The following is a 23,515-nucleotide window of genomic DNA, read 5'->3' on the forward strand; positions in this document are numbered from 1 at the left end:
ATAAAACATTAATGGAAATGCATTGTGGGAGGCTCTGTCTTAATTACACGACTAAACGTTTTTTTTGAACGTAGTCCATTCTAACATATACATGTCACCAAAGGTTGACAATAATGAAGGAGAAAAATTCTACCTATTCTACATTTACTTAAACCCCTCATTCAAACTGGAACTTGGATATGATGTACAACATAATTGTTAATATCATATAACTTTGGGGGCGCATAAAGTTCTTGGAACATGACTGCATTGAGTTCTTGTACAAAGAAAGGAGCTATTAAGCATCACAGGACGCAGGGCCCATCGGATTGGGAGTTAAATGTCAGGTTTGAATCCATTTACTACTTGTTAGATATTGGCCAAATCAATTTGAACCTCTCTGGACCTCAGTTTCTTCATCTACGAAATGAAGGGGCTGAACCCAATGACTTTTAAGATTCCCCTCGGGTGTTAGGTCTGTTTCTATAACCCTGTTGTGTTAACTCTAAATTGGATGAATAGAACGACGTAGCTTAAAATAACAAAAGTCAAGTGCGTATAAGCCCTTTCTTACAAAATCACATGAGATTATTTACTGGATTGTTTCCTTTTTTTAAAAATCCAATTTAATAATTCACTATTTTCTCTGGAAAACTAAAAAGGGAAATGCTGAATGCAGCCACCTAATAACACATGCATTGCACTAGCACATATACAACATTTAGGAGATTTTCTATTTCCTTATCTAAGGTCCGTTTCCCCATTTGTGCCTTGACACCACTTGCCAAAATTAGTGGTGATCCACCAAATTTAGTGGTCATTTTGATAATCTGAAAAATAAACTTAAAATTGTCCTGTATCTACTGATTCAATCATGTTACCCACTCCTTTAATGTTTCCTCAATTTTCCTTGCTATAAAGACTGAACTCATCCTTAGCTTGAAGGGTCTTTTGTACTGGAGCAGATCTTTAACCTCCCTTCTAACCCTGTTTCCCCCACCAATATTCAATAAGCATTTATTAAGCTCCTACTATGTGCCAAGAACCATGCTAAGCACTGGAGATAGAAAGAAAGGAAAAAGAGTCCCTACTCTCAAGGAGCTCACAGTCTAATAGGATAAGCAACATGCTAACAAACATATACAAACATTATGTATACAGGATAAATTGGAGATAATGAACAGAGGGAAAGTACTAGCATTAAAGGGGACCAGGAAAGCCTTTTTGTAGAAGATGAGATTTTAGCTGGAGCTTGAAGGAAAACACCTTTCCCTCCCTGCTATCAAATTATATCTCACAACTTATTTATCATTGTGGAATGCTAGGACTGGGAGAGACCTAAGAGATCATTTAGTCCAACCCGTAACTGAAAGCATTCTTACCACATGACTCCCTCCCTTTCCTTCTCTGCCAACTGACCTCCTTCAAAAGCTTCCTGGAAAATCCTACTTCTTCCATGAAACTGCCCCCACCCCCAGCCCCCTGTTAAAGTAGCCCAAATTCTCAAAGGTGGAAGTGAGAAGGTGAGAAGCAAACCAGCCCCGAATTAATAAAATATTAATCTGCATATATGTTTGTTTTCCCTAAATTTCAACAATATTTCCATAGATTACTCCCATACCCTCACCCCTGCTTCTGGTATATTTTTGGCAATGGAAACACCTGGAGGACAAGGACCATGTCATATCAATTTTCCTGACTTCCTGTATGGTGGGAGGGTTTGGGGAGGGGATGATTACAGGCAGGGATATTTAAGTCATTTAGTGTCCAAATATCCACTTAGTCAACTAATATTAGAACTCAAAGCCAAGTTTAATGCTGGGGTCGCAGAAACTGTCCAGAAACTCAGATTTGAAATCTTGGAATCCTGCCTCCAAATCTTTCCATTTTACATTAAAAAGAAAAGATTGGGAGAGGGGCAGTTTGATGCTTTTTCTGTCTTAAAAAAAGAGATGTTTCTATACTCCTAGAAGTGACATTCCTTCAGGGTTCTCCATAATGGTGAGAAAAGAAAAAAAATCTTGTTGCATTCACTAATGTAATAATGATATTTCCCCTTACTTGACACTCTTCATTTTCACACACAAGGCATGCAAAGAGTTTACTGTTCACCCACAGAAACTCACAGAGTAAATATCAACGGTTTTGCACAGCTCAACAAAGCTGCCAAGGTTTCAAATGCTTCAAGTGAACTTTCTTGAGGTTAGTTTTTAGCCGTTTCTTTAAAAAAATGTATTCAGGTGCTGATAGATATTATATTGAACTGCAAGTACATTTAAAAATATAACTCATGATCAGGCAGTAGGGGAGGGAGAAGGAACCACTCTCTTATTTCAACTGTCTCAGCATCTCAACTTTCCCTGTATGGACCAAACAGAACAGAAGCTAAGGGGGAGAAGTTCCCAAGTTAGATGAGTGGATCACCAAGATCTGAAACCCAATAACCTAAAAGTTAAATAATGCTGATCTGGTCCTAGAAGCAACATCTAAGACAGTATTTCCCAATTCCTAGTGTTAGAATAAAATGCTACAGAAAAGGATAACTGAAGGAAATTAACAGAGCAGCAATAACTTCCATTCGGGCTGTTAAATGATGAGCTTTGAACCCAAATAGAAAAAATTGGAAAGTACCTGAGGAAAATGTAGGAATGGGCCAAGGAATCAATAAATATTTATTGTTTGAACAACAATATTTTGAGTTAGGCTGTAAGCATGGCCCCTCGCCAATAAAACTGGAACTGTTTCAACCTTTACTACAGATAAAATTTATCTGCATGAAGACTGGGAAATACACAATGGTTTTAGAAAATAGCAAAGCAGCTAGTCCCAACACATAGGTAAAGTGATCAATATTGTCACTTTTGTATCCTTCTCTGAGGACAAAAATCCAACTTGGAAAATCCCCTTACTAATTTTTAAAAGGAATTTATTTTCACCCAAAGTGAAAAAAGAAAAAAACATGAAAAAGTAACTAGAGAGCCATGGCAAGGAAAAATTCTAGATTTGGGAATGGTCTTTTGAATCCCATTAGGTTGGAAATACCATCAACAGGCCTAGATGGCCATGGACACAAATATTAGACCTCTTGGGGATTCCCCCATCTCTGGAGAAACAGAAGTACAAATCCTTTGGGAACCTGTAGACAAACCTCTCTCTTTTGTGATGATCGTATAGGACACAAGATTTATTACCATTTGGAAATTTAAGATGGAAATGATAATATAAAGCATTTTCTGCCAGCACTTAGTCAAATCGTTCTATAATTAGAAAGGGTGGCTCCCTCATCAAGCTGGGGAAAACATCTCAGAAAAGGAGATAGCATGGCACTGTGGAAATGAGTTCTAGAATTAGAAGCCTGGCTTCAAGTCTTGCCTCTGATACTCCCTGTGTGACCTGGGGCAAATCATTTAACTCTCCCAAGGCTTGGTTTCCTCAACTTTAAAATGAGAGGATGGGACTATATGGTTTTGATATTCTATCTGGATTGAAGTATAAGATACCAGTACTTGGCTCTAAAGCAAGTCACCAAAGAAAAGTGTTAAGCAGATCCTTTTTTGTTCCATTGGCCCTTACAACTTTATTTTTCTTTTCTCTTTATATCTACTGGGGGTTTGAGCTTGAAGGATGAGGAGAAATAGGGATATGGTAGCAAAAAAGAAGAAGGAGGAGGAGGAGGAGGAGGAAGAGGAGGAGGAGGAGAAGGTAGTGATGGAAGCATCTTTTTAAATGAAGAGAACAGAAGGAAAGTCAGAAAGAACTACAAACAAGCCGAGTGGCTTTGAAAGTTATAGACTGAAGTTATTACACGCTTTAGAAGAAAAGCAAGCTGTTCATAATAGAGATCTACAGTTTTATGTAAAACAACCCTAACAATTACTAGCTTCAACTGTCTCAGCATCTCAACTTTCCCTGTATGGACCAAACAGAACAGAAGCTAAGGGGGAGAAGTTCCCAAGTTAGATGAGTGGGTCACCAAGATCTGAAATGCAATAACCTAAAAATTACTATGAACTAATTTCATTGGTCCTTATATGTCATATTATGCATTTATGTGACATGTCTAGTACCTACTTGCACATGCACAATTACATATAGAAATAGCATGTTGGACATAGAGTCAAAGCTTAGGTTTGAATCCCACCTCAATTAAGCAGCAAGAATGTATTAAATGCCTACTAGGTTCCAGGTATTGTGTTAAGTATTGGGGAAGGAAGGAAGGAAGCAAGGAAGGAAGGAAAGAAGGAAGGAAGGAAGGAAGGAAGGAAGGAAGGAAGGAAGGAACTCCCTTTTTTCAAACTTAAATTCTACTGAAGGAGACAAAATAAATACAACCACCCTAACAATTATTAGCTGTAACTATGAACAAGTTCACTTCTCTGATCCTCAGTTTCATCATCTGAATATTGGGGATAATAATACCTGTAGGGTCTACATCAGCAGGGTATTGTAAGGCTCAAACACAAAACATTTTGCAAAGCTTAAAGTATGATGTAAATACAAGTGACATGTATAAATGTCAGTTACTGCGGGCAAAATAAGTGTTGAGGGACTTCCCCTTTTCAGCTAATGCTGTCTTAACCCCAAGAATTTGCCTTCATAGATGATAAAGATATTTTGGAGCCTAATTTTCAGAAAGAGAGACACAGCAAAACAGCAAAGACAGCTATGTTCGTCCTCCCACAAATCCTAAGAGGGACAAAATTTTTAGGGGGGAACAAAAAGTCATCTGTCAAGGGAAATGATGGAGAAACTGATCTACTTCTCCTGCCATCCAAAGTCTCTCTTGACTGAATGTACATGTCTGAATCTACAGTGAGGGACCTCAGAATGTGAAGGTTCTCAAGCCTCAGGAGACATACACATGCCCACAGCCCTGGAAGTGCACGGCATCACCTTCCCACCTGTGAGACAGCAAACTGCATCTGGAAGTCATTGAAAGAACATGAGCATTGGTTCCCTGCCTTGTGATCCCAGGGAAGTGCTGTTTGGACTTTTAAGTGTCTTCCTAATGCAACACATCTGGTTTCCACAGCTCTGGTACAGCACAAGGAACAGGTCACCTCACCAAGCCTTCAGCAACACTCGAGTAATAATAAGGAAATCAAGTTTGGCTAAATGGGGCCATGCTGTCACAGGAAGCATTTAGGATGGAAGGGAATTCCTACACATTCCCTAATCCCCTGAAGCACCAAGCAGGCATCATTACCTCTTTCCCTGTTACCATTCTCCCACTCACCCCCTCCTTTCTTCATACTGGTTTTCAGAATCGCTGAGATTAAGGTAACCCTTCTGTTTAGAGTATATGTCCAGGGCTTCCTGCCTCTCATAAATAAGAAGTGGGGAAATACCCTCCCAGGGGCTTTGAGATGCCCTAAATGTGAGGGTCCAGGAGCCGTCTCATCAAGGGCAACGGCTCCCTTGCCTGGCTGAGAAATATTCATATATTTCCCAAGCTAAGCAGGCAGTCTCAGCTGGACGATATACTCAGATTCCAGATAATAAGATTTTTAAGTTATCTAAGTAGTATAGAAAGGGGAGAAATTGTCTAGGTTACTTATATGTCAAATTAGAGGACCCTCAGCAACTGTTATTAACTACAGCCACAGTGGATTTATCTGGGACCTGTAAAGTAACAGAAACTCCCTGACTCTCTAACTTCTGACATAAACAAAGCAGCAGTTCTCACTCACCTCCACTGCCCCCATGGTTTGGAGGGCCAAGGGGGATGGGAGATTGATGAGGTACAGAGAAAGCTTCTGGAGAGGGGTAAGGAGGGAGTCTGGGCGGACTCTGGTTGTCTGACCAAGGGGCTTGGTTTGTTTCCTGGTGGGACATGATGCTCCTGCAGGGGTGGTCTGGCCTCTTTAAAGGGAGAAAAAAAATAACTTACATAGACAAAAAACAGCAATACAAACCAACCAAAAATGACAGGAATGCAAGTTCTGCCAACCAAATAAATAAATAAAATGAGATGCCTTATAATAACTGGACATGGTGCATTTGTCAACCTTGTGAAACTCAAATACCCTAGTTTAGCTAGTCTTTCCCTTGCCTGGGCAATGACTTCTGCTAGGAATGATGGGTCTGTAATGATTAGAGCATCTTGAGGTATAGCTGAGGCTCTCTCTGGTTAAGAGCATTTACTCAAGTGAGTTAAAAAAGCAAAGCTCCATAGCGCAGAGAACCAAGTCACCAGGAGTAGGATGATAAAAAGTCACCATGATGTGTCATGATGTGTCTATTCTTCCTTCTCTTTCAAATGGGGAATGAATAGAAGGCAGCCCCAATGGAACCACCTATAAAATGTTAATAACAATAATAATAATAATAGCATCTATATAATGCTTTAAGGTTTGCAAAGCACTTTACAAATATCTCATTTTATCCTCATAACAACCCTGGGAAGTAAGTACCATTATTATCCTTGTTTTGCATTAGAGGAAACTGAGGCACAGAGAGGTTAAGTGACTTACTCAGAACACAAAGCTAGTAACTGTCAGAGGTCACATTTGAACCCAAGGCTTCCTGACTGCAGGTTCAGCACTCTATCCACTTTGACACTTTTGAAATAAAAGAGATCTCAGGAGAACAGATCCTCAAGCTTTTCCCACTCCAAAAAATACAAATATGAACCACTCTGTTGAATTCCTACCCATCACTTAAAGTCCAAGTCAAATGCTACCTTCAGCACCAAGCTTTCCCTGAAGAGTACCTGCCAATAACCAGGAAAGCCCTTCAGACCTCACATAGCACTTTGTAATTCTCAGGAAATTGTCATGTAAAATTGTGCTTTATAGTTACTATAGTTACTATGTTTCTATCTTCTGCTAGTGGAAAGTAAGCTCCATGATAAGACTTTATCTTATCTAAGCTTTCTACCTCTCCCAGTACCTAGCATAGAGCTTTACACGCAGGATGGTCTTATTAATGACAACTCTCCTGTATAGACAGCTTTAGGGTTTGTAAAGCGCTTTTCTCATAACCATATTGTGAAGGTGTTGGCATTTAGCAGACTAAGATTCAAACAGATTAAGTGACTTGTCCAAGTTCATAAAATTAGTAAGAGCTGGCACTCAAACCCAGGGTTCTATTGAATCCAGAAACAGCACTGCCTCCATCACCAATGGCCTCTGATGAAACAGGTGAAGTGTCACCATCGAATTCCTATGGTTAGGATTCAGTACCACAGAAAGCAAGGCATCTTGCTGAGACTGTTGTCCCTCTCCAGAGAAAGGTAAAGATTAAGCAGGCTTAGGGAGGAGAGAAGAAGAGAGGAGAGGAGAGAAGAGCAGAGGAGAGGAGAGGAGAGGAGAGGAGAGGAGAGGAGAGGAGAGGAGAGGAGAGGAGAGGAGAGGAGAGCAGAGGAGAGGAGAGGAGAGCAGAGGAGAGGAGAGGGAGAGGGAGAGAGACAGAGAAACGAAGAAAGAAAGGAAGGAAGAAAGGAAGGAAGGAAGAAACAAAGGAAGAAAAAAATAAAGAAAGACTTTCAGCTGAGGTTATCTCTTTGGATCATTTTTAAAATGAATAAAATAACTCAAAAATCTAAAATTAGAACTTGAGTTCTTCTTTAAGTACTATAGTCATCTTACCAAGAAAGTAACTTGGAGGGGAGGGTAAGGATACAGATGAAGGGGAAAGAAAAGTAGGATGAAATATCATAGAAATGTATTCATTTCTGATTATTATCCTTAGTACCTTTTCTGTAGTAGTTACATTAAAGAGAAACTAGATGCAAACTCAAAGGAGGCATCTCCTTTTCACTACATGAAGCCCCAAGAAAGTCACAATTGGAGTGTTGCAATCTGAAAGGGAAAAAATATAAAAGGTCTTCTTTATACTTGCCAAATAAATCCAATTCTACCACTATTAGTAAGTGTACTTGGAATTTATATTTTGAATTCTCAAAAATCCTGTGAGGATCCAATAGGGATGGAGAAGTTGAGGCACCACAAGAGTGAATAAAGAATGTGTCAGTTAATAACATTGGGGAAGGTTCCAGGAGAGGAGGCAGAAACTGAGCTCAGACCTTCTGACCAATCCTAGCACCCTACCCAATTTACCACGCCATCTCTCTTCATGTGTTATCGTATTCTAGGACAGTTCTTACTGAATAAATTCAACCAGATAAAGCCCCAAAACTAGGTACACCTCCAAACCTAAGAGAAGTAATGACACAAAGAAGTTGTTCTGATAAATATTTAAACCACTGCTGTGGATACAAAGAAGCCTGTCTAGCTCTGCCACTACCGTGAGAAGGGAAGTTAAACTTTAAACCAAAGTCCTATATGGTCTGATGGGCAAAGCAAAGTCTTGCTCATGCAATGCCTCTTCCCCATCACCCAACCCCCCATTGCCAACACACACAACACAAAACAGACAGGCATTCACAACCTGCGTTTCCTCCAGTATTTATCTTTGGAAGGCCAAATTTGAGTAAAAGTTTCTTTAACTGAGAGACCCTCAGCTGTGGATCTAATGCTAGGAAGTTGTAGTGAGGAGGCACCAGTATTAGAGCTAAGCATCAGGAACTCAGGAAAACAGTGCTTTTCTCCTACATTTACTGGTTTATTGAGTGACCTTGGGTAAGTGATTTACCTTTTCTATGCCTCTATTTACTTCTCTGTGGTTTGAGGGCAATGTTCATTAAAGAAGCCATTCTAAGGTTCCAAAATGGAAGATACCATTTACATATAAATAATTGTTATATTTTGTACAATATTTGTTATACCTTTATGAAAGAGATTGGTAGAAAACAAATCCCCTTATGATAAATTCCAAAGGGCTGTCCAAATCAGTTTTGGGGGGAATAGAATTTTGCTGCATTGAAAATTGTTTGAAATAAATGAGTATGCAGCTTGGAAATCTTCTTGAGAGAAATTGTCATTGTAATTATATAAAATGTGATGGAATTTGACCATGGTTCTTCAAAGATGGTTTTTTTTATTTCATCCCTACGAGTCAAGTAGAATTGCATGGGCCTTGTTTTATAGGTGGGGAGACTGAGGATAAAGAGGTTATTGTTTTTATTATTGTTATCATTAACTCTAGATTTACTCATAATGACAGTGAAAGGAATAATAGCTCCCTATCCCACAATTTCATCTATTGTACCACATTATGTTTAATACTTATAATTAAGACACTGAAAAATATTTTTTCAGGTCTTTGCCCCAAGTGTGGCATTTGCTGTACCATATTAATTCCTGGCATCTGTAATACATTACAGGTATGTTCCCCTTATTTATCAATAATGTGCTCCAAGTCTTGTTCTATCTCTATCTCTCAGTCTGTCCCCTCCACTCCATCTCTATTTCTCTCTCTCCTTTCTATGTCTCTCCCTCCTTCCATCTCTCTGTCTCTCTTTCACACACTCGCACACACATACACACTAATTAGGAGGGTTTGTACTCGAGCTGTCATCTGTCATTTCACCTTGTACTCTCTGTCATTTACATCAATTAGCATGAGTAGAACCTACTCTAGCTCCCTCAAAACTTGATATCCAAATCCAAAAAAATGCAGCTATCAAAGAGACTTCACTTTCCAATTGTGCCTGCATCAGTGTGCCTTCCCTGTTTTAATCTTAGTACTGCTGCAGTCAGGATGCCCCCTGGCATGGAATACTGGTCATTTTATTTTTTCTTTCTGAGGGAATTTCTACATAACAAAAACATCACAGTCGGATCAACTTGGTTTGGGATTACAATCTTAAATCTAGAGAGATGGCAACACTTCCCTTATGACAAAAGAAAGAAATGTTACCCACATAGGCAAGTAAATAACTCAGTTTATTACTAGCAACCTAAAACATCAATAGCATGTTATTGTAATCTTTACTTTCTCTCAAAAAGCACCTTCTCCCCATTTCTTTTCTCTTCCTACTCCCAAACCACTAACTTCCAAGTGATAGTCAAACCCTCCGGTTCTTCAAAGAAAGCATTTTCCTCTCTCAAACTGTGTTTTCCAGAAGTCCAGTAATGGGATGCAGTTTGTTAAAACTCATGAGTGCCAAAAACTTACAAGTCCAAGAGAAAATGAAATTCCCTTCCTCCCCCGCTCCATTTCAAATAGTTTACAAAGCAAAAAGTTGGACAACATCAAGTCAAAGACCCAAACTCAATCTGTTTTATTTTTCCCCCTCTCTTTCTCCAATGCTTTTTTAATCCAAGTAGCTGTAACATTTTGGTGCCAGGAAGGCTTTCTAGGGACACAAAATTAGGTGTTGGACTAGGAGAGTTGGTAAAAATGTGTGACCTCAAGTGAGGGGTCAGAATACTTTCAAAAGTTCCTCTCATCTCCTTACTCTCATTCCAAAAGGAAAAAGAAAGGGGGGGGGGCGTAGCTAAATAGAAAAGAGATGTGACAGAGGCCATCATGAAGGCAGGAGGAAATCTGAATTTTTCTTTCAAGTAGGCCAGATTGTCTTTTTGCCCTATTTCCTAGGGCCTTCAAAGGTAGCCTCTTCACCATGCCCCATATCCCCCAACAGGCAATGTCAGAGAAGGGCTAACCCCCTACTACAGATTTCATTTCTCACAAAAGTTTAAGTAAGGAACAGGGACACACTTCCGGAGCAATAAATAGGGATGGGGGGGAGGGCGGGGAGGGAATCATATAAGATGCCCCCCCACACACACACACAAACACAGCTGTGAAAATAAATGTCCCTAGGGAAAAGTACCGGGTCCCAGGCCCACCAACCATCTTTCTTCCCCTCCCTGTCCATTAGATCAGCATCCCAAGCTTCTGCAGAAACACATGGGAGTGGGAGGGAGAGAGAGATTGGAAGGGGGTAGGATTGGTGGGGTAAAAGATAAAAAAGAATGGACAGACATACGACGAGGCTTCCCCACCTCCTCTGGCTGAGGCCAGGAGCATATGGGGGCCTGGCCAGTCACCAGTCACCACTCACCGGGGGAAGGGAGAAGCTCCAGGTCCACTTTCTCTGTCTTGATGATGGTGAGGGTCGGCTTAAGATCGACGGCCGCCTTCATGGTGCCGGGGAGTGAGGACAGATTGGGTTGTAGAGAGGATGATTTCCCCCCTCTTTACTGGGGGGAGGGGGTCAGAATCAAGGGGGAGGGAAGAGGAGCGAACGCGTTTCTCTCCAATCTCAAGTTGGGCTGGCTCTCTCCCCAGAGGAAGGTCCGCGCCCCTGCACACTCTCTCCAGGGAAAGTTGGCACTTCGGCGAAGTGAGCGCGCCCCTCTCTCTGTCCCTGTTTTGCTTTCGCTCCCAGTCCCTTTCTCGGGTTCCCTCTCTTCCTCTCTTCTCCGCCTCCGGCCGCCCGACTTGGGTGACTGACTAGCTCGCCCGCCTCTCCTCTCCTCTGGTCTGTCCCTCTTTTTCTCTATCCTCCCTCTTTAGGGCGTTCCTCCTCCGAGCAGCGCTATGGTAGCGGCGGTTCAGTCCGAAATTCAGGGACAGCCAGGAGAGCGCTCTCAGAGCCTGCAAGGGAGGGAGGAGGGAGGGGCCGAGGGGCGGAGCAGAGCAGGGGGCTGGGCCCGCGTAGCCGGCCAACCAATCCCCCCAGGGCGGCCAAAAGCGAAAGGAAAGGTTGCGGATCAAGGCCAGCCCGGGGAGACTCAGGCTGGGCTGGGCTGGGCCGGGCCGGGCTGAGCTCTGCTGCCCGCCAGCCAGCCGCGAGTCCGGTTCCCGCGGGTCCGGTTCCCGCGGGGTTGCCGGCTTCTTTGCGGTACTAAAGGACCTGCGCTCCATGGGAAGCTCCCTTCAGGAGCAAGAGAGCGGCGATCAATACAATCCCTACTGAAAAGGCGGGGATGAGCTGTTTGTGCAGAACCTCTGGGTGGGGAGGCGATTTCACCTCATTTCAGGAAAGTACATTTCATTCCCTGCATGCATTCTTTAGGGCTTTGTCACCAGCAGCAGACGCACGCCAGGGATTGCCCCCAACGCTACACATACTTTAACAATGTGTGTTGATCAATCAGTCATTCATAAAGACTGAGACACAGGACGTGAGGCATGTGGTTGAAGGACAGTGCATTCAGGCAACAGAGCCTGGAGCCAATGTCCTCAGAGAACTTTACAAATATGAACTCCAGCCTTCTGGTGAGTCAGGATTTAGGGTTATGATTCGGAAGGTGAGTTCATGCTTTATAAGCCTAGGAAGGATCCTTTGGGAAAATTCACAGGTGGCTTGCTTTAGCATATGCAGTGCACCCTTTACACAGTAAAGCCCTTGATTTCTGCTTTTCTAGTAAAAGCAAATCCAGAACTAGCTCAGAGATTTTAGTTCTAGTAAATAAACACGAGAAGTGCCCCCCCCAGTCATGTATGGAAGAAATATGTATGGAAGAAAATCCAGCCCTTATTCTCCATTAAAATGGTTTACCTCCAACTGTCCTGTTATGTTATTTTTTTATCTAAAATTATTCTGGTTTCTAATTATTATGTCATTTCCCTCAATTTCATCTTTCTCTTGACAAGCCCATCTCCTTTAGGTTAGGTCCTTCTGTCTCCCTAAAGTAGACATGCTAAGTTAAGACTCCAAAGGACTGAGATTTTTGCGTTTCCAGAGTAAATCATTCACAGACTTTTAGGAATCACAATATGTATCACCTTTCAGTTGGGAAACTGCATATGCTTGATAGGATAATATCTCATTTAATTTATGATTGGACACTTTTAAAGTTGTCATAATTCTACATGGTTTATACTAATAAATTACATGTCTAGTGCTCTAAATATTGATATCACCATTTTACAGAGGAGAGAAGTGGGCTCAGAAATGATAAATGACTTTCCCAAGGTCACATAACTGTCAGAGCAAGTAGGTGAACTGAGCTTTCAGCTAACTCCAAGCACAACATCCCAAAGCATTCATTCCACCTGAGCGACTGGTAGTTAGGCCTTACACAAATCTATCAATAGAAAGACCAATCTTTGTTTAACTAAAAATTGTTTTTAAGTTGCCCTGAACAACCTCAGAGAGAACTATTTTTAAAACCATTTCCTGATTTCTATGCGTATTATATGAACTTCACCCATTTGACAACAACTATAACCTTTCCTCTGTCTCTGATAAGAAACATACCTCCTTTACCTTGATCTGAAACCAGTCTGGTCTCCTCAAAGCATCAGTAGTTTGCAGGTTTCCCACAGCAAATCAACAGTGGAGTCAGGAATAGAATACAAATCTCTGGCTGACCCCTACTCTCACCGCTACATTCCGCCCCCTCCAATGACCAGAGAGAGATATTTGCATGTGGAAATCCTGGTTTTTGAAGGTCAGAATCCATTTCAATTCATCTGTGTTTCCAAAAGGTATGAAAAAACAATGCTGGTCCCCAGATGACAAGAACAGACACTTTCTCATTCTGGGAAAATATGGGAAAAACAGCTGATGAATGAATTGGACATGAACAGGGTGGAATGTGCTCTATGGAAAACAGCCTGGAAAACAGCATTGACTTACTAACTGAATACAAAAGCTGAAGAACACAATACTATTCTTAGTTAAGAGGGATTTTTCTGTTGTTCACCCACTTATAAGAATAGTAACGGTAATCAGAATAAATGCTGGGATTCTTATATCCACATGTGAATTCTTTCTTCCCTAATTATTGTCAAACAAAATTCCCTGAAGCCTATCTCTTTTTCTAATTCCCTAGTAAACATTTAGATTCCTAAGAGAGTTTCCCTGGCCAGAGATTTCTTGAGAAATTTAAGGTTAAAAATAACAACAACCAAAAAAATTGTGGCAAAAAGATTTCATAAAACCCTACCCTACTTACATTCTGAACACCTCTCTTCTGGAGGACAATATCTGTATTAATAAGAGTTGACATTTCTATAGAATTCTAAAATTTGCAAAGTGCTTTACATGCATTACCTTACTTGAACCTCACAGCAGTCTTGTGATATATATATATATATATATACATATATATATATTACAGGTATTACTATCTCCTTTTTATATATGAAGAGGCTGAGGCTAAGGGAGGTTAGATGACTGTACATTTGATCATACAACTAATAACTGTCAGATTTGAACCCCAGTCTTTCTGACTCTAAGTTTAACACTATTCATTATGTAAGACTTCCACTAACTGCTCAATAGTAGGTAACTCATAACACTCAGGGACCACCTTCTCTGTCACCCAGTCCTGAAGCAAAGAATTTACTATTTGTAACTATCCAAGGAAAGAGGTGATACTTGAGGGGACAGGTATGAATTAAAACCCATCTTTTGATAAGCAGCTTCCATTCTAGATGGTACTCAGTGAAGACCCAGATTAAAAACCAATGTCCTCCCCTTTCACAAGCTATATGTGTCATTAATTGAGACAGAAATATTTTAGTTTTATTGTTTAACCAAGAGATGCCTATCCCAACAGTACATTATTATAACATTCTTGACTGATGAAATTTACTTGTACTGTTATTATATATGATGGCTTGATTAGACTGAACAATAAAAAAATTACTTCCTCTTTTTTAAAATCTAACTGAACTTCTTTTTTCTAACTGAACTTTTCTGAATTCTCACAAGAACTTTCAATGACATTTGGAAAGTTTTGGAAATCTTTGGAAAGTTGATAAAGCCAGTTAACTTTCTGTATAATATGACAAACTGGATGTCGCAGAAAATCATGGAATATAAGAACTGAACGGGTCCTCAGAGGCCATCTAGGCCAACCCACACCTTAGCAAGGAATACCCTCCTTAATATCAGGTACCTTGGTTCTGTCCCCACCTCTGCTAGGTTGAGTCCATCCATCAATGTTGAGTCTACCCAACCATACAAGATTAGGGTGCCATTCAAAGGATCTAAAGGTCTGATTCACCATAGCTTAACCATTGTCAGCTAGGTGGCCTAGTGGGTAGATTGCTTGACTTGGAACAAGGAAGACCTAAGTTTGAATTCTGCCTCGGATGACTTACTGACTATGTGACCCTGAACTTATCTGTAAAACCAGGATAATGTTAGCATGTACTTCACAGAGTTGTGAGGATCAAATGAGAAAACATGCAAAATGCTTTATAACCTTAAAGCACAATATAAATGCTGGCTATTATTACTTCTGTACTCTTTCCTGCTAGTTGAAACAGATCAGAACTTTCAATTATGTCCAATTTATTGGTTCCCAACTTGTGGGCCTCATGGGATTATGGTAAGGGATATATGTATCCATAAGCACACCAAGAACTATTTTAATCTACATTTAATGCCATTAAAATTTTCAGTGTTAATGCAGTCACAAACATGTGAAGAAGGTCTGTGAAAACTCTTAAGGTTAAAAAGAGGTCTCTATTCTTGAAAAGTGAGTGGAATTGTTCAATTGTTTGGGTCTTGTTTGACCCTTCTTGATCCCATTTGGGGTTTTCTTGGCAAAGATACTGAAGTGGTTTGCCATTTCCTTCTCCAGATTATTTTACAGTTGAGGAAATTGAGACAAACTGTTAAGTGACTTGACCAGGGTCACACAGCTAAGTAACTGTCTAAAGCCAGATTTGAACTCAGGGAGGTGAGTCTTCCTGACTCCAGGACCAGTGTTCTATCCACTGCATCACCTAGCTGTCTCTATTATATGGGAACTACTGTCCTATTCTATCGTATCTTCCTGGGTTCCACTTTAAGACATGACTATTACATGTCCTTCATTTTCTTTCCCTGAAAAATAGGGATAATTATATCTCACTTTCTATCCACCTCAAGTGGATGTCCCAAGGATGAATTAGGTTTCAAATAGAACTTATATTCTAGAAGATACTCAGGGGAAAAAATTAACAATAGGGGAAGTCAGGCTATATTTTTAACATTCTTTAAAACTGATGAGCATGAGAGCCAAATGCATGCAGAAGCAGTGAAATCTAGCCAAGTACAGAAACTCTCTAGAGTCATAACATCATGTCTGACCAGGTCAGGAAAAGGATGCCAGAGAAGAGATGCTAATGGTGTCTAGCAAACAACTGCCATTAAAAAATGCATCTGTAAAAACATTAAGCACACAAAGACTATAAATGACACATATTTTCTTTAGTCCCCTCGTTCTCCCTCCTAAATAGTTATATTACAAGATTAAATGTAAAAACTTATTTCAAAAGGTCATTTAAGATGGATTCTTCCTTTCCAGAAAAAAATAAGCATCTATCAAAAGTTCTTTGATGCTGCCCATGGCTTAAACTTTACCAAACTGAAGAATCTCTGAGTTGTAGCTTAAAACTTAGCACATTATTGTAGGTAGGTGCAAGAAAAAACATTTAGACCACTAACGGTTGATCCAAATTGAGCTTATTATGACTCACAGATGTCAATTTACTGGTATAAGTGCAAGATAAGAAAAAAAATTCTTATTAACAACCTGTCCAAGCTGAGTTGCTACATTTGTGGTTGTCTTTCTCTGAGAAGACGCAGCAGTCCCTGTCATGCAGAGAAAAAGGGTACAGAGCTTTGAGTTTAAAGAGAGTTATTTCCATGTGACAGGTTTGGTCAATTAACCAAGCACATTATGGAAGAAAACATGGATGGGGTTTAAATATCTACAATTGTCAGGCAACAACAAAATGGAGATTCTAAGAGAGGAAAGAGAATTAAAATAAATCTTAAGCTGAGCTGCCAAAACACACACACACACACACACACACACACACACACACATGCAGCCTAAGGGTTAAGACAAATGTGTGAGTCAGAAAGAATCACTTTACCTTCTGACATCATAACCTCATCTCTGCTTTGCAGATGATAACCCTTGCCTCTCCCTACGATCTTTATTTGGAAGGTAGCAATAACATCAAGCATAGGGGTTGATTTTATTTTTGTGGAGGAGCAACACCAGAGGCCATTTCTTCTTCCAAACTATTCCTAATAAAAAACAAAGTGCAGCACTGGTTAAATCCACAAGGGCTCACTCACACCTACCTTTGTGGCCCCATCTTCCCAGAAAGCAGCTAGATCTATCCTTTCACCTAAACTGTCCCTTGACCCTCTCTGTGCAGGAAACAAGGGTCTTTATACAGAATACAATCTGTGCCTTTCCTCTGTGAGCTCCATATGGCTTACAGCTCAGTCCCGGCTTTCTGGAAGCATCCCAACCACAGACAGCCTCACGAGTAGTTTCAGGACTCCTAGCCCGGAATTAGAGAGTTATCAAGGTGTTTTTTTAAAAGTCAGCATTTTTTTAAAAAAGAGAAAAGTAGTTGTTTGAGTTTTGTAGGATGATTCTAGTCTATTCTAGTCCATTGAGTTTTTTGCCTCTTTGGAGCCATGTTCTTGGGTTGTAGCTTCTTAGCTCAGGAAGGAACCTTAAAGGAAAATAAGTAGCAATCATATTGTGCTACACACCTACTTTGTGCCAGGTACAATGCTAAGTGCTTTTTACAAACATTATCTCATTTGATCCTCACAACAACCCTGGGAGGTTGGTGCTGCTATTATCCCCATTTTACAGTTGAGAAAACTGAGGCAAACAGAGGTTAAGTGACTTGCCTGTGATCATACAACTCATGTCTGAGGTCAGATTTGACCTCAGATCTTATTGACTCTAGGTCCAGCTTTCTATCTACTGCACAAACCAAGATGCCTATCTATTCAAGGTGATCATCTATTCCAAACCTCCAATTTTATATGTGAGAAAGCTGAGGACCATAGAGGTGAAGTGATCACATGGTTAGTTAGAAGAAGAGCTAGGACTAGAAGCCAGCTCTCTCAGGTCCCCAGGGTGTATAGTAAATAGATTGCCAGACTTGGAGTAAGTACACATCCTGCCTCAATCAGCAACAGGCTCTATGTCCCTGGGCAAGTCACCTAGCTTCTGAGGCTCAGCTTCCTTCTCTATAAAATGGGGACAAGAATGGAATCTTGTCAGATTCCTCTGTAAAATGGGGATAATAACGGAACCTACCTCCCAGAGTTCTTGTGAGCATCAAATGAAGGTGTGTATGTGTGTGTGTGTATGTAGGTGTATATATAGGCAAATATAGGTATATGTGTGTGTGTATACATATACATATGTATATGGAGAGAGAGAGAGAGAGAGAGAGAGAGAGAGGGAGAGAGAGAGAGAGACAGTGAGAGTGCTTTGCAAACCTTAAAAAGCTAGCTGTTATTAACATTATTCCACTCTGGCTTTGAAGAAAGCATTGGCATATCAGAAACTACTGTCTTTCAGCTACGTCTGTTACTGGGCAGGGTTGAAACAAGGAGCAGGATATGATTTACATAGAAAGAGAAAGATGATCAGATTCTCAATTTATAGAAAGCTAACAATACTCTCTGCACTGTACATGCTGTCTTCTGGTGAGCATAATTCATGACACCCACACTGTCATTTGTAGAGGGAAGGAAGGAGCAGAGCATACACTTGAGAAGGAAGGTCTGGACTGCCTCTGTTGCTGTCTGCAGATTCTTTTGACTATAATTATGAACCATTCAACTACATCTGCAGTCCCAACAATGTGGGATGGATCTGCCTAATCCCTAGTCCAAGCAGCATTTGAAAATCCTCTAGCTCAGACACAACTTTTCACTCTTGCAATGAATAAGAATGTCCTGACCAAAAGACAAGAGCATATACTAAACAAGGGCTATAACCTTGATTGATGGAGACCCACAGGTTTCTTTCCAACCTAGTATCCGATTACCTTCATAAAGCAGAGTGAGCACATGTTCGTGTGGCTAGGGTACTGAACAGGTTTTCCTTGGGTGACAAGTGATTCACACTCCCTCCGATCTATGAAAAGTGCAAAGAGTACAGACCACTGCAAACATATTCTATTACCCCTCTAGGATCATCAAATCCAGCCTCCAAACTAAGCAGAGTATGTCTTATATGAGGCTCCACTTAATAAGCACGGGTTGAACTGAACTGAATTAGAATTTTGGGGAAGGGGAACATGCATGCTACTCACATATATGATAGGAAGACTGATAATATTATATCAAACATGAAAAACAGAGAACTCTACCCTAGTAGTCATAGGCTAAGTTTAAAGAGCTCCAGTCCCCTAGGAAAACAGGCTTGGCCCAAACTTCATGCTGCAGGTGGTTTGTTCCCATTGGATGGCTAAGGACCTCATCTGATCTCAGCCTGCTTTTCTCTTGAGGTACAAAGACAGCATCAAACCCCAACCAGATGTTCCCTGAAATTGTGCTTTGTGTTTTTAATTAAGAAAATTATGGAATCTTCTCTGTCATTCTCCATCTCTATTTGAAAAGCTAAGTCAATTGTCATGAGAACACAAATCTACCACCAGAGATGAAAGATGGATGCATAAATAAAGTCAACTTGGCTCAGACGAAAGAGTGTTGGATTCAAAAGGGGGTGGGGTTCCAATTCTTGTTCTGCTATTTACTACCTATGACATGGGGCAAGTCACATAGCATTTGTAGACCTCAGTTTCTTTATCCATAAAATGAAAAGTATGTACCAGATGACCTCTGAACTCTGACCTCTGCTGATCTAAGATCCTATGAGATACTATATCATCTTGTTCCTGCTGCTCCTCTGTTCTTGATGGCTGCATCAAATAGAGGAAGCAACACTAAAGAGGAAAGACCCCAACAGGAAATGTAATGCTGGGATAGGAAGAAGAAATAGAGCAGGACACCCCTGAGAACAATGAAAGGGTAAGCAGGGGCCTGACCCAGGCTGAACTTGCTATTCTGGGGACTAAGGGTAAAACAGAGAATTAAGACTTGGCAACTTTGATCCACTCACAGAATCCATTTAGATTCTCACTCCATTGTAAAGGACCTAGAATATGGGGGAAAGCAGCACACCAAGTAATAGCAGCAGATGCAGATTAGAATTCTGGCAGGAAGAGACTGGTCCCATGTTTATTTTGAACACAGGGATCCTGAGGTAAAATCAGAGTAGGAATCTGGCAGGGTAGTGTCACAGTGAAAAGAGTACTGAATTTGTAGCCAGAAATCCTGACTTGACCACTTATTAACCATGTGACTTTGGGCAAACCTTCCTTTCCTCTTCTAACACGAGAGGGTTGGATTAGACAAGCAATAACATCCCATCTCATTCTAAACCTATGATCGTATGACTTAATATGAAATGCTAGATAGTATTTCTCAGGCTCTTCCCCTCACCTCCTAATACTTAAATTGATGTCATTTGATGTTAAAGAGACTACCACCCTGCCTTTGTGCCTAGAATAAATAAGGAAGTGAAAAGAAGCAGATTTAGCTTATGTAATATCAGAGTTGTTGGCAATCTGGTTGCATAAGTGTGTGTATGTAGATGCATATGCATACAGGAAGATTGAGAGTCTGACTTTTTCTTATCTTCTACCCCAAGAGTTGTTTTATTTTTTCAACTCTCTTATTACTTTTCCTTTTTTTCTACTCCCATAGAATATGATGGGGGAAAACAGATAACAATAATAGTAGCTAGCATTTATGTAGCACTTTAAGGTTTAAAGTTAAGGTAATACAAATATTATCTCACAACCCTGGGAAGTAGGTGCTATCAGTATCTCCATTTTGCAGATGAAGAAACTGAGGCAGGCAACGGTTAAGTGGCTAGCCCAGGGTGGCATAGCTAATAAATATCGGAGTCTGGATTTTAAGCTGGGTCTTCCTGTCTCTAGGTATAGTACTCTACTAACTATGTTACATAGCTGCCTGGTATAAATCACCTTGATTATATATTCACATCCCTGTAAAAATATATGTGAAGACATAATCAAATCAAAAATATGAAAAAAACAACAGATGGACAACTCAGAAGCTATATAGGTACCCTCAAGATAATTTTAAAGAAACCAGAGGAATCCCTCTCACAGGCTGGATCAGTCATCATGGTAGGATATGAGGAAGGGCATGAACAACCATCTGTACTGAGAAGGCATGGAAGACTTGTGATCTGCACCAGTGGAGGAAATATGGGCACTGATGTGATCCCAAATCCATCAAAGTCACAAGCTACAGGACAATTAAAGGATTTTTCAAGTATTTTTAATGAATTTGTTATCCCTTTCATCTGAGTGTCCTACCTACTCTTGTAGGAGAGGAATCATGGTGTAATGAAACCACCACTAGATTTGAAGAGAGAGGGCTTGGGTTCTTTACCTCTATTACTTGCTATCTATATTACCTTGGCAAGCCACTTAAAATAACTATGGGTCTCAAGTTCCTCATCTATAAAATGATGGGGTTAGACTAAACAACTCCCGAAGTTACATCTGGCTCTGAATTTATGATCCTCCGATCTCACTGGCATGAAGTGAAAACCTCATCTAGAGAGTTTAGTACATTCACCCCATACGTCACATGTGGAAAGGAAAGGGGAAGTACACACAACAAGGCTAAAATTCTCCTTGTATGAGGAAGGAACGGATTGTGATAAACCGCGGGTGGGGAACCTGCAGCCTCAAGGCCACACGTGGCCCTCTAGGTCCTCGGGTGTGGCCTTTTGACTGAGTCCAAGTTTTACACAACACATTCTTTTATTAATGAACTTGTTCTGTGAAGTTTGGATTCAGTCAAAGGTCCACACTTGAGGACCTAGAGGGCCACATGTGGCTTCGAGGCTGCAGATTCCCCACCCCCATGATAAACACCTGTTGGGTTGTCCAGTGCATATCACCCCTATCCACACCTGCTTAAATTTAGTGCAACATGTCCCTTTCCAAACACCATGTGTTCTTCCCATTATACAGTTTGGATAATGAATGGAGAAAGTCATGGCGAGAGGCTTCCATTGATTGGGCTAGATTGAGCCTATGAACCTTAGCAATCACTTACAAAATTATCCAATCGATTAATGGTCAAAAGATGTGAAAAGACAATTTTCAAAGGAAGAAATCCAAACTTTCAACAGCCATATGAAAAAAATGCTCATAATCTAGTAATTTGAGAAATGCAAATTAAAGCAATTCTCAGGTTCCACAGGACAACAAAGATAACCAAAAAGGAAAATGACAAATGTTTGAGGCAAACTGACGCATTGTTGGTGGAGGTGTGAAATGATACTGCCATTTAGGAAAGCAATTAGGAACTTTGCCCCAAAAGTCAGCAAACTCTGCATGTCCTTTGACCCAGTGGTCAAAGCGGTTGTTTTCTGGGGACTACAGCTAAAATAGAGAATTAAGACTTGGCAGCTTTGATACACTCACAGAATCCATTTAGATTCTCACTCCATTGTAAAGGACCTAGTATTTGGAAAGCAGCACACCAAGAGACTAGGCCTACACCCCAAAAAAGAAAAAGAAAGAGGAGAAGGATCCGTATGTACCAGAGCATATTTCTAGCAGTTCTTTTGGTAGTTACAAGGGCCTAGAAAATAAAACGATTCCCATCAATGAGGGCATGGCCAAACAAATTATGACATAGGAATATAATGCAACATTATGACACCATAAGAAATTATGAAAAAAGAAACCTGGGAAGATTTGTATGGACTATGAAGTAATTATGAGTGAAGTAAGCAGAACCAAAAGAAGCCTCTATACAATAAGAACAACTTTGTAAAGACAAGCAACTTTGGAAGATTAAAGAATTCTGATGAATGCAATGACCAACTGTGATTCCAGAGAGCCAGTGATGAAGCATGGCACCTACCTCATTCCAAAGAAGTGATGGACTCAAGATGCAGCATGAGATATACAATTGTGTTTATGGCCTGCACAGAAAGTTGTTTCTCTTGACTGTGTATTTATTACAAAGGTTTTGTTTTTCTCTTTTTCAAATGTGGTAGAGATGAGAGGGGTGGGTAAGAAAATAAATGCTTGTTAATTGAAAAAGAAAAGTAAATGGGGAGTTACCATTTTTTTAATGACTTACCAAGGAAGTGTAATTTCTCTCTACTGGCTAGGTTATGATGGACATACTAATTATGTTTTTGGTGATTAAGAGTTCTTGACTGCTAATGGATGACCAAGGCACTGTGACTGAAATATACAATAGAAACAAAGGAAATAATGGGCCCTGGACTCAGCATTGCTCCTGAGCTGTGAGGAGGAGCATGCACGCGCACTTTTTGTTTTCCCCTTTTTACTTCCTCACAGGGTACGTCTGCACAATAGATTCCCAAGAAGGTTCTGAACACATCACGCTAGAGTCTAAGAACATCTGACCTTCTAAGATTGGCTAATTAGTACAGCATTCCCTGGTTTCATCTCTGATGATCTGAGACAGAAACATCAATCCGACCTACACCTGCCATCCTTCATAAGCAGCATCCACGTCCTAAGACCACAGTTTTAGAGCTGAAAGCTCAGAAACCATCTAATCCAGCCCTTTCATTTTACCTCTAAGGACACTGAGACCCACAGAAGTGTTAGGTGGGATGCAAACCCAGGCTCTCTGACTCAAAAGCCAACATTCTTTCCAGTGGAGCATGTGGCCTCTATGCAGTTACAGTGAGGCCTCCTGCTATCCTGAATCCAGCAACACAGAAAGTTCATTAAGAATTATCTTTAATCCCTCTGTAGAAGCAGGATGATAGAGCAGAAGGGGCACAGGGTTTGGTGCTGGATGATGTGGACTTGGAGGCAGCTAGGTGGCGCAGTGGGTAGAGTGCCAGGATTGAAGTCAGGAAGACTCACCCTCCTG

General features: G+C 40.6%; 1 protein-coding gene across 3 annotated transcripts in view; it reads right to left on the reverse strand.

Annotated features, from left to right (window-relative positions):
- Window positions 1–23,515, reverse strand: part of ETS1 (ETS proto-oncogene 1, transcription factor) — a 196,721-nt gene that overhangs the window by 74,531 nt on the left and 98,675 nt on the right. The window contains exon 1 of one of the 3 annotated variants that reach the window (XM_036744417.1): window positions 10,892–11,395. The exons of the other annotated variants lie outside the window; for them this stretch is intronic. Coding sequence (XP_036600312.1) covers window positions 10,892–10,973 — 82 coding nt within the window. The 5' untranslated portion in view covers window positions 10,974–11,395. Of the gene's footprint in view, window positions 1–10,891; window positions 11,396–23,515 lie in introns of those variants that run through there. 3 annotated transcript variants of the gene reach the window in all.

Source organism: Trichosurus vulpecula, chromosome 2 (genome assembly GCF_011100635.1).
Source record: "Trichosurus vulpecula isolate mTriVul1 chromosome 2, mTriVul1.pri, whole genome shotgun sequence".
Taxonomy (NCBI): Eukaryota; Metazoa; Chordata; class Mammalia; order Diprotodontia; family Phalangeridae; genus Trichosurus; species Trichosurus vulpecula.